At 53.5% G+C, this 10412-nt stretch overlaps 1 protein-coding gene across 1 annotated transcript; it reads left to right on the plus strand.

The window, feature by feature from the left end:
• The first annotated feature begins 945 nt into the window (after positions 1 to 945).
• On the plus strand, positions 946 to 9362 carry SLC25A41 (solute carrier family 25 member 41). The gene is made up of 7 exons (XM_075997963.1): positions 946 to 1179; positions 1262 to 1471; positions 1939 to 2091; positions 2252 to 2359; positions 7613 to 7780; positions 7865 to 8012; positions 8788 to 9362. Exons 1-7 carry the CDS (start codon positions 946 to 948, stop codon positions 8958 to 8960), a joined length of 1194 nt encoding a protein of 397 aa, XP_075854078.1. The 3' UTR covers positions 8961 to 9362.
• The last annotated feature ends 1050 nt before the right edge of the window (positions 9363 to 10412 follow it).

Genomic DNA, 10412 nt, shown 5'->3' on the forward strand with positions numbered 1-10412 from the left:
ACGTCAGACCTACGCCAGTCTCACTTTGGGGACCAACTGTGTCTCTCTCTCCCGGAGCTCCAGAGCCATCTCCTCGTCTCTCGCTTAGCCGCCGTGACAGTGAAACCCAGTGTATGAGTCTCCTTTGGCTGCTGTAACTAGTGACCACAATGCAGAAGCTCCAAGGGAAAATCCATTTCCTGCCTTTTCTGGCTTCTAGAAGCCACCTGCATTCCTGGGCTCATGATTCCCTTCCTTGCTCGGCGAGAAAGAGGAGGACAGAGAACAAACAGTGGCTCCAGCAGCACTGTAATCCCAGTAGCACTTTGGGAGGCCAAGGCGGGAGAATTGCTTGAAGCCAGAAGTTCAAGACCAAGCTGGGCAACATAGCAAGACCCCACCTTTGGAAAAAAAAAATAAGAAAAATCATCTAGGCGGTGTGGTTCGTGCCTGTAGTCCCGGCTACTTGGGAGGCTGAGGCAGGAGGATCCCTCAAGCCCAGAAGTTGGAGGCTGCAGTGAGCCATGGCAACACCACTGGACTCCAGCTTGGGTGACAGAGCAAGACCCGAGCTCTGATCTCCCTTTTCTTATAAGGGCACTAATCCTATCACGGGGGCCCCACCCTCAAGAACTCATCTAGCCCTAAGTGCCTCCCAAATGCCCCACCTGCAAATCCCATCCCACTGGGGGACAGGACTTCAACATAATAAGGTTGGCGGGACACAAGATCCAGCGCACTGCAAGCACACAGTCACCGGTTTGGGGGTCAGGACGTGAACCTTTGTAAGGGCCAGGGAAGGATCATAGCTCTGCCCGCCACACTCAGCAAGGTCACAGGGCTTCTATGACCTCACTGTCCCCTAAGCGCCCCACCCACCAGACACCGGGCAGGCAGTGGCCAGTAGCCGGACAGGCAGACGACTCCTCAGGAATTTGAATCCAGGCGTCCTCACCTCTAGCTGCCATGGGGCCTCCCGGCCAGGAGGCCGAGAAGCCTTACTCGAGGGTGCAGACCCTGCTGAAGAGGGTCAAGGCCCTCGTCACCAAAGCCCCACCGCCGCCGCCCCCGCCCCCGCCCCCACCCCCGCCCCCGCCGCCACCCCCGCCGCCCTCCTGGAACCCAGGCTGCACCCACGTGTACGGGTACGTGTTCGGGCACGTGCGTGAAAGCAACCCGGAGCACCTGCCGTCCCAGCAGGTGAGCCGATTGAGAGTTCCACCTGGAAGGGCCAGGTCTGGGGGCGGGGGCGGGGGGCTCTCTCACCAGGAGGGTGTCCCAGAGGCCAGCCTGGGGAGCGAGCGAGGGTGGGCCAGGGCCGGCTGTGCCCCCGCAGGTCCTGGACACGGGAGAGCAGCTGATGGTCCCCGTGGAGGTCCTGGAGGTGGACAACGAGGGAGCCTTGTGGAAGTTTCTGCTGTCGGGAGCCATGGCGGGGGCCGTGTCGCGCACGGGCACGGCCCCTCTGGACCGCGCCAAGGTGTACATGCAGGTAGGTGTGCCGGGTGGCCGGGCGGTGGCGGGGCCCGGAGGGCAGGGCCGGGCGGAGATGACGCTGGTGAGGGTCAGGATGGGGTGGAGGCAGGACTCGGGGCCCGCGCCCTGGTGGAGAGCGGGGCTGGGGGCGTGGGCCTGAGTTGGGGGGATTCGCTAAGGGCCAGGACCGAGCTGGGAGCCAGGCAGCTGGGGACGGGGGCTCTTTGGGTGGGACTAGAGGGAAGACGGAAGGTGGAACCGATGGGACTGGCGTGTGGGCACTGCTGGCTTTGGGCCTGGCTTGGTCTGGACACTCGTAGGCCCGGCCTGGGGAGGCGACGGAGGGGAACCGAGCTCAGGAGGGGCCGGGGCTGAGCGTTGGGGGAGGATGGGGGGCTGTGGTCCAGGCTGGGACGGGGACCAGGACAGGGCCCAGGGCTCTTGACCGGGCTCCTCCAGGGTCCTGCCTCTCCCGCCCCCCAGGTCTACTCCTCCAAGACTAACTTCATGAACCTGCTGGGGGGGCTCCGGAGCATGGTCCAGGAGGGGGGCGTCCACTCCCTGTGGCGTGGCAACGGCATCAATGTCCTCAAGATCGCCCCCGAGTACGCCATCAAGTTCTCCGTGTTCGAGCAGGTGGGGGACCGGCCGGATGTCGTCCCCAGCTCAGGCCCAAACCCCAGACCCTCCAAGTCCTGGTCCCGACACGCGTTCACCCTCTGGCCCCCTCCCGGCGGGCGGGCTTCCCGGGGGAAGGTGGCCGGCTCCGCGCTCACACTGCTCCGTCCCGTGCCAGTGCAAGAATTACTTCTGCGGCGTGCACGGGTCCCCACCCTTCCAGGAGCGCCTCCTTGCCGGCTCCCTGGCCGCAGCCACCTCCCAGACGCTCATCAACCCCATGGAGGTAAGAGACCGTCTGCCCTGCGCCGAGGAAACACCACGGAAATTAGTTTCCATCGTCCTCCTCCCCTATTTAACCTCTCCTCTTTAATCTCCAACTTCTGAGCTCAAGCGATCCTCCTGCCTCAGCCTCCCAAATAGCTGGGACTACAGGCACACGCCACCACGCCCAGCTGTCTTTTTTAAAATTTTTTAATGTTTTGTAGAGATGGAGTCTTGCTATGTTGCCCAGGCTGGTCTTGAACTCCCGGCCCCAAGTAATCCTCCCACCTTGGCTTCCCAAAGTGCTGGGATTATAGGCGAGGGCCACTGTGCCTAGCCTCTCCTCCTTATTTATTTATTTATTTTTGAGACAGAGTCTCACTTTGTTGCCCAGGTTAGAGTGCTGTGGCGTCAGCCTAGCTCACAGCAACCTCAAACTCCTGGGCTCAAGCGATCCTCCTGCCTCAGCCTCCCGAGTAGCTGGGACTACAGGCATACGCCACCATGCCCGGCTAATTTTTTTCTATATATATTAGTTGGGCAATTAATTTCCTTCTATTTATAGTAGAGACGGGGTCTCGCTCTTGCTCAGGCTGGTTTCGAACTCCTGCCCTCGAGCAATCTGCCCACCTCAGTCTCCCAGAGTGCTAGGATTACAGGCGTGGGCCACTGCGCCCAGCCTTTCTTTTTTTTCTTAAAAAAATTAATTTTCTTTTGTTTTTTTGTTGTTGTTGTTGTTGTTGTTGTTGTTACTCTTCATTTCACACTTATACAACTGATCTGGGACTTTAACCCTCCTTCTTGATGTGAACTATGCATCAAACTTTTGAGTAGAAAGTACAGGGAGTTTCCATATACCTCTCCCCACTCACACAAAGTGTCTTCTATTGTTAACAGTTCACATTAGGCTGGCATATTTGTTACAATTGGTGCATTGATGTTGATACATTATTATTAAGGGAAGCCCATAGTGTACATTAAGTTTCACTCTTTGTGTTGTACAGTTCCCTGGGTTTTTGACAAACATATAATGTGTCTACATGAATAGTTTCACTGCCCTAAAAGGCCTACTCACCCCTCCCACCTTTCCCCAATCCCTGGCACCACTGATCTTTCTACTGACATACTTTTATGTTCTGTCTTTAACTGTTGTTTTGTTTTGTTTTGCTTTGTTTTTAGAGAGAGAGACAGGCTCTCTTGCCCAGGCTGGAGTGCAGTGGCATCATCACAGCTCACTGCAGCCTCAAATTCCTGGGCTCAAGGGATCGTCCCCCATCAGCCTCCCGAATAGCTGGGACTACAGGTGTATATCACCACACCCAGCTAATTATTTTAAATTATTATTTTTTAAGATGGGGTCTTGCTATGTTGCCCAGGCTGGTCTCAAATTTCTGGCCTCAAGTGATCCTCCTGCCTCAGCCTCCCAAGTGGCGTGCCACTGCACCCACCTTCCATATAAACTTTTTTTTTTTTTAAAGAAGCAAGGTCTTGCTCTGTCATCCAGGTTGGAATGCAATGGCCCAATCATAGCTCACTGTAACCTTGAGCTCTTGGCCTCAAGCAATCCTCCCAAAGTGCTAGGATTACAGGTGTGAGTCACCACACCCAGCCGGTATAAACTTTCAAATCAATTTGTCAGGTTAAGAAAAAAAAAATCACCTACTGGTATTTATTTGTCTCAGGGGGATGGTGTTCAATTCATAAATAAGTTTAGAGATCTCTGCCATCTATATGATGCTGAGTCTATGTATCCAACAACATACTCCATTCATTCGAGTCTCTTTGAATGTCCTTTAATGGTATTTTAGGGTTTTCTTCTTATAACTCTTGCACTTGTCTCGTTATGCTTCTTCCTAAGTGCATTAGTGTCTGATTGTTGTGGAATAAATTGCTACAAATTGAGCAGCATTAAATGGCACACATTTGGCCGGCGTGGTGGCTCACGCCTGTGATCCTAGCACTCTGGGAGGCGGAGGTGGGCGGATCACTCCAGGTCAGGAGTTCGAAACCAGCCTGAGCAAGAGCGAGACCCCGTCTCTACTATAAATAGAAAGAAATTAATTGGCCAACTAATATATATAGAAAAAATTAGCCAGGCAAGGTGGCGCATGCCTGTAGTCCCAGCTACTCGGGAGGCTGAGGCAGGAGGATCGCTTGAGCCCAGGAGTTTGAGGTTGCTGTGAGCTAGGCTGATGTCATGGCCCTCACTCTAGCCTGGGCAACAAAGTGAGACTCTGTCTCAAAAAAAAAAAAAAAAGACACACATTTGTTACCTCGAAGTTTCTGTGGTGCTGCTTAGGTGAGTATTCTGCTTAGGGTCTCATCAGGCCAAAACCAAGGTATCCACAGTGCTACAAAGGAACGCATCTCACAAATAGCCTAAAAATAAAAAAAATGGATAAAGGGAAAAAAAAAAAAAAGGAACCCATCTGAGGCTCGGGTCCTTTTCCAAGTTTCCTGGTTGTTGGCAGGATTGAATACCTTATGATTGTAGAACTGAGGTCCTGGGTTCTTAGGGACCACTATTGCTCTCTGCCACGTGGCCATCTCCATATACAAAGCAGTTTGCTTTTTTGTCACCCAATAGGAGGCTGGGTACAGTGGCTCACACCTGTGATCCCAGCACTTTGGGAGGCTGAGGCGGGAGGATTGCTTGAGGCTAGGAGTTTGAGGCTGCAGTGAGCTAAGATGATGCCACTGCACTGTAGCACAGGAGACAAAGGGAGCCCTGGGAGGGAGGGAGGGAAGGAGGGAAGAAAGGGAGGAAAGGAGGGAGGAAGGGAGGGAGGGAGGGAGGGAGGGAGGGAGGAAGGGAGACCCAATAAGAGAGTACTTCCTGTCTCTCTGACTTGTTGTTTCTGGCTACAGACTCTCATTTTAAGCACTCATTGATTAAGTCAGGCCCACCGAGGACAATTTCTCTTTTGATTACCTTAAAGCAGTGGTCCCAGGCTGGGTGCGGTGGCTCACACCTGTAATCCTAGCACTCTGAGAGGCTGAGGCGGGCGGATTGCTCGAGGTCAGGAGTTCGAAACCAGCCTGAGCAAGAGTGAGACCCCGTCTCTACTAAAAATAGAAAGAAATTAATTGGCCAACTAAAAATATATAGAAAAAAGTAGCCAGGCATGGTGGCACGTGCATGTAGTTCCAGCTACTCGGGAGGCTGAGGCAGGAGGGCCACTTGAGCCCAGGAGTTTGAGGTTGCTGTGAGCTAGGCTGACGCCACGGCACTCACTCTAGCCTGGGCAACAAAGCGAGACTCTGTCTCAAAAATAAATAAATAAATAAAAAAAATAAAATTTAAAAAAGGTAGTGCTCCCCAACCTTTTTGGTACCAGGGACTGTTTTCATGGAAGACAATTTTTTCACAGATAGAGATAGGGGAAGATGGTTTCAGGATGATTCAAGCACATTACATTTATTGTGTTCGTTCGTTCTTTCTTTCTTTCTTTCTTTTTTTTTTTTTTTTTTTTTTTAGAAACTCATGTTTATTTTCCATTAACCTTATTTCCATTTTTAAGAGTTTGTAGAAGAACTTAAGACCACTCAGTGGTTGTTCCCACCCATTCAGTGGCCTCTTTCTTTCTTTCTTTCCTTTCTTCCTTCTCTTCCCTTTCCTTCCTTCCTTCCTTTCTTTTTCTCCCTCTCTCTCTCTCTCTCTTTCTCTCTTGCTCTCTTTCTTTCTTTCTTTCTTGACAGAGTCTTGCTCTTTTGCCCCAGAGTGCCATGGTATCATCCTAGCTCACAGCAACCTCAAACTCCTGGGCTCAAGTGATCCTCCTGCCTCAGCCTCCCGAGTAGCTGGGAGTACAGGCATGCGCCACCATGCCCAGCTAATTTTTTCTATATATTTTTAGTTGTCCAGCCAATTGCTTTCCATTTTTAGTAGAGAGGGGGTCTCGCTCTTGCTCAGGCTGGTCTCAAACTCCTGACCTTGAGCGATCCTCCCTCCTCGGCCTCCCAGAGTGCTAGAATTACAGGTGCGAGCTACCACCCCAGCCTAATTCTATTATTATTACATTGTCGTATACAATGAAATAATTATACAACTCACCATTGGTTGGGGACCCCTGTCTTAAAGAGAACAGATTAGGGGCCTTAATTACATCTGCAAAAATCCATCACCTTGGCCTTGTAGCATAACCTCCTTAGGAAAGTGAAATCTCATCAAGTTCATGGGTGTAGCCCATACCCATGGTGACAGCATCATACAGGGCCTTTTTATGGAGCTGGGCAGCTCCTTGGGGACTATCTTAGACTCTTGCCTGCCACACTAGGTGTTGTATCTTTTGTGCAATTATAGAGTTGGCACTATTGGAGTATTTCATCAAAATTCTGATTTCTGGCCAGGCATGGTGACTCAACCCTGTAATCCTAGCACTCTGGGAGGCTGAGGCGGCTGGATTGCTCAAGGTCAGGAGTTCAAAACCAGCCTGAGCAAGAGCGAGACCCCGTCTCTACTATAAATAGAAAGAGATTAATTGGCCAATTAATATATATATAGAGAAAAAATTAGCCGGGCATGGTGGCACATGCCTGTAGTCCCAGCTACTCGGGAGGCTGAGGCAGGAGGATTCCTTGAGCCCAGGAGTCTGAGGTTGCTGTGAGCTAGGCTGACACCACAGCACTCTAGCTGGGGCAACAGAGTGAGACTCTGTCTCAAAAAAAACAAAGGCCGGGCGGGCGCAATGTTTCACACCTGTAGTCCTAGCACTCTGGGAGGCTGAAGCAGGCGGATTGCTCGAGGTCGGGAGTTCGAAACCAGCCTGAGCAAGATCGAGACCCCGTCTCTACTATAAATAGAAACAAACTAATTGGCCAACTAATATATATAGAAAAAATGAGCCAGATATGGTGGTGGATGTCTGTAGTCCCAGCTACTTGGGAGGCTGAGGCAGGAGGATCACTTGAGCCCAGAAGTTTGAGGTTGCTGTGAGCTAGGCTGATGCCACGGCACTCACTCTAGCCTGGGCAACAAAGTGAGACTCTGTCTCAAAAAAAAAAAAAAAAAAATCTGATTTCTGGCAGCTTTCAGAACATAGGCAGGTCTGGCCACCTGAGCCCTGAATTCCCACGGAGGAATTTGGTGGGAGCTCGGTCACAGCTAACAGACCTCACTTGGGCTCATGTCACTTCTCCGGCCTTCTCGGTCTCTTTGTCAGCACGTGCACGTGTGAAACTCAAAATGTAGAGAGTAGTCCAGGGAGACCGGTGCATCTGTGTTTGAAACCAAGGTTTAAATCCAACGAGTCACCTCGATCCCCACCCTCCCCAGGTGCTGAAGACGCGGCTGACCTTGCGCCGGACGGGACAGTACAAGGGGCTGCTGGACTGCGCCAGGCAGATCTTGGAGCGGGAGGGCACCCGTGCCCTTTACCGCGGCTATTTGCCCAACATGCTGGGCATCGTCCCCTACGCCTGCACTGACCTGGCTGTCTATGAGGTGTGGGTCCCCAGAGGGTGGCAGTGGTGGGGGAGGCGGCCAGGCTTTGAGTGTGAGCTTTCTCCTGGCCCCTTTCGCTTGCAGGTGCTCCGGTACCTCTGGCTCAAGTCAGGCAGGGACATGGAAGACCCCAGAGGCTTGGTCAGTCTGTCGTCTGTGACGCTGTCCACGACCTGCGGCCAGATGGCCAGTTACCCGCTGACTCTGGTGCGCACCAGGATGCAGGCCCAAGGTCAGCGGGGCCCCTGGTAGCCGCCACCTCGCCCTAGATCTCTGGGTGGTCTCAGATCCTAGCCACATTCGCTGACCCCTGAGCCCACCAAGACTTACCGTACTCACCGCAAAATTTGATACTAGCCCTCAAATTAACCCTTATAAAAATCACTAAAACTAACATCCATCTCCCAGCTGACCCCCACAAACTTCCCAAAATATGACTCAGGGCCCCACACAGACCCCAAAGACAAATACTCCCAAAATGATCTCCTAGTTTCTCCAAATCAGACCCTGCCCTCAACTGGCTGCACAAGCCAGTATAGTATGGTCTCTAAACTCACTAAGTCTGATCCACACCCACCTTCCCCCATTACCCTGGGAATGCCCCAAATCTGAGTCCCCTAAATGGACTCTCAGCTAATTCACAAACCTCAAAACCAATTCACAAATCTCAAAACAGGGCGTTGGCCCACCACCCTGATCTTGGAAACGGCCCCAAACTACCCTTGGGCACACTCCCTGAATCTCTAGCAGATCTCAGATGTTCCCTCCCAAATAAGCTCTAGTGCTTTCTAAGATGTTCCCTAAAATGAATCCCCCAAAACTCCTACCTGTTTGATCCCCCCATTGTCCCCAAAACTGACCCATTTCCTCTACAAATTGTCCAAACTCCTTTCCAAGTGGCTGCTGGGCCCCCACCCCTGGCTTCAGCCCTCACTCCTCTACGTTCCAGCCTCCCAGGAGGCGGAGTCATCTCTGGCCAAGTCCTGAGCCTGCCTCTGTCCCTGCAGACACCGTGGAAGGCTCCAACCCCACCATGAGAGGAGTCTTTCGGAGGATCCTAGCCCAGCAGGGCTGGCTGGGGCTATACCGAGGCATGACCCCCACATTACTGAAGGTGTTGCCAGCAGGTGGCATCAGCTATGTGGTGTACGAGGGCATGAAGAAAACCCTGGGCGTATAGACTGTGAGCTACATGACACTTCCCGGGCAGAAATGGGACAGAAGGACCCTTTCCCTCCATGTCCCCAAAGAGCCCTCCAGGCTTAGGCCCTGGGACAGTTTTTGGTGGCAAAAGCAGGCTGGAGACGAGGGTCAGAAGATTCCTGCCCCCACCACCCCCCACTCCAGGGTGCAGCCTGGGACTGGAATTTTGGGCTGCAGTCTGGCTCCTTGTAGCTGGTCCTGGCTCCAGGGCGAAATGGCCAACGCGCAGACAACCCAGAATAAAGAGATGGCTTCTGTTGGATGTGTCTGGGATATCTGGGTCCAGGAGGAGGAACTGGGGACCTTAGGTCTCTGGACCCTGAATGGGAATTGGGAGCTTGGATGATGCCCGGGTCCAGAAGAAAAGTTGAGGGCCTAGGGTGGGAAATTTGGGGGCTCAGACTCCGGGGCCTTTAGGTAAAGGGGGTGTGGGGTGTGGAATTAGGGTCTGGGAGCCCTCGGTCCTTAGAACGGTCCTAGGACTGTTGAGTTCCGGAGGGGAGCTAGTTCCATAAGTCCTGGAGGAGACGTGGAAGATCTAGATTCCTAGGGTGAGAGAGGAGGGGGTGGGTACAGGGATCCCCTGGTTTCGTGCTCTCTCGCCGCCGCACCCCCGGAAGCACCCTATGTCCAAGGCTTCAAGCAGGCCACGTGCTGGGCCTACCCAGCCGGGCTCTTGGGGAGCTAACCCAGACGTCAGGCCTGACGGCCAGCAGCCACCGCCCACGTCGGCTGCCATTCACTCCGGCTCCCGCTAACACCCTCTCGCTGTCCCGCGACCAGCTCCACCCCAATGCAGCTGCGCTTCCACTGGCTCCCACCAAAACCGGGCACCTTTATTTCCTTCATAGCCATTTGTCTCGAGCAGTGTCAGTCACTCCAACACCCGCCCCTGCCATTCAGCCATTGGCTTACAAGTCAGGGCCAGAAAGGGATTCTGGTTAACAAGGAAAGCAATCAAGTCCAAAGCCAATCTCATCATCCAGAACTCGTCAGGGACTGGACTAAGTCGGCTGCCAATCTTTACAAGCACCGCCTCCCATCTGTATTCATTGGGTCGAGTGGGCGACCATCAGGCCAATCGCCCGCCCAACCCGTCCAAAGGAGGGGGAGAATCTTTCACTAGGCACCGCCTCCCAGTCCACGTGACTCCTGGGAGCCGTCAATCTGGTCCTGAAGCCGCCCCTCAAATCTGGAACTCTCGCGTCATTGGGCCTCCCGCCTTCTTGGATTGCCTTGATTTGCCCCCCCCATTCCGGCAATCCACAGCCCATTGCCTCCGGGAGCTGTCGGTCACCGAGCGCCTCCCGCCCACTGCCTCTCGGTGCACTCCGATTGGCCGCTCGCTGGAGCCCGCGATTGGTGTCCGAGGTGCAGCAGGTGCCTCCCATTGGCCTAGCGGAGCTGTCCGTCACGCCGGCGGCGGGAG

This window comes from Microcebus murinus, chromosome 27 (assembly GCF_040939455.1).
Source record: "Microcebus murinus isolate Inina chromosome 27, M.murinus_Inina_mat1.0, whole genome shotgun sequence".
NCBI lineage: Eukaryota > Metazoa > Chordata > Mammalia > Primates > Cheirogaleidae > Microcebus > Microcebus murinus.

Coding starts and splice junctions, on each gene's coding strand:
- SLC25A41 (XM_075997963.1), top strand. CDS start 946: ATGGGGCCTCCCGGCCAGGAGGCCGAGAAGCCTTACTCGAGGGTGCAG. Junction 2,092..2,251: donor AGTTCTCCGTGTTCGAGCAG/GTGGGGGACCGG, acceptor GTCCCGTGCCAG/TGCAAGAATTACTTCTGCGG. Junction 2,360..7,612: donor CGCTCATCAACCCCATGGAG/GTAAGAGACCGT, acceptor CACCCTCCCCAG/GTGCTGAAGACGCGGCTGAC.